The following is a 929-nucleotide window of genomic DNA, read 5'->3' as shown; positions in this document are numbered from 1 at the left end:
CAACTGTACCTCTTCGTTCCACCGCCAGGTCTCCTTATCTTCTTTCTTATTCCCGGAACTTTCCCCAAGCGTTTCCTTTGCACTTTTTCTAATTTTGTCACTGACGGTCTCCCAATTTCTTTCCCCTTTTTCTAACTCCATCTCTACATTTTACACAAATTTCTCTCGACACTCACTTTCTTTGAGTTTCCACCATTTCATTTTTCGTATTCCTTTCTGCTGTATGGATTTGATAGTTTTAATTTTGATCTTGCAAATTAGGGGCCTATGCACATTCTCACCTGGTAGGACTTTGCAATCGAATACATCCTTTAGTTGTTGCCTCCTGCATGCTATGCAATCTATCTGTGTATTATTATTGCCACTTTTGTAGGTAATCTTCTGTTGTTCTAGTTTCATGAAGTATGTGTTGACTAATGCCATACCTCCTGCTGTTACCCAGCCTACAATACGGTCAACGTCGACATTACATATACCCACTCCATGCCTACCCATGCACTCACCAGATCCTGTATTGACTTCGCCCACACGTCCATTCAAATCACCACCCACCCACAGTACTTCTAATGGTGGTACATTCTGTATAACACGTCCGAGATTGTCCCAAAATTCTTCCTTTTCCTCTTCCTCGCATCCTGTTTGAGGCGCATAGGCACTGACAATGTTGATAATCCTATTTTCCACTTGTATCTTGACTCTCATTAACCTGTCCAATTTTCGATTCACTTCTAATACGTTCTTCTTCATCTCTGGGTCCAAGATGATTCCAACCCCATTTCGTCTGTTGTTCGTACCATAGTAAAACAACTTATATCCATTACCGATACTTCTGCGCTCCATCACATCGACTAGTTCCATGCTTCTACCACTGAGACTTCCCACATTTACTGTCCCAAACACCATCACTTTCTCCACCTTCTTATCACTCT

The 929-nt window shown here is 41.8% G+C and overlaps 1 protein-coding gene across 1 annotated transcript in view; it reads right to left on the bottom strand.

Moving 5' to 3' along the window:
* Nucleotides 1-150: 150 nt before the first annotated feature.
* Nucleotides 151-929, bottom strand: part of LOC119590329 (craniofacial development protein 2-like) — a 29,082-nt gene continuing 28,303 nt past the window's right edge. Inside the window, exon 3 of the mRNA XM_037939002.1 lies at nucleotides 151-927. Within this exon, the coding sequence (XP_037794930.1) occupies nucleotides 151-927 (777 nt within the window). The remainder of the gene's footprint in view (nucleotides 928-929) is intronic.

The sequence above is a fragment of the Penaeus monodon genome, chromosome 27, assembly GCF_015228065.2.
Source record: "Penaeus monodon isolate SGIC_2016 chromosome 27, NSTDA_Pmon_1, whole genome shotgun sequence".
NCBI lineage: Eukaryota > Metazoa > Arthropoda > Malacostraca > Decapoda > Penaeidae > Penaeus > Penaeus monodon.
Note: the sequence above shows the minus strand (reverse complement) of the source record. Positions and strands in the feature narration are given on the sequence as shown.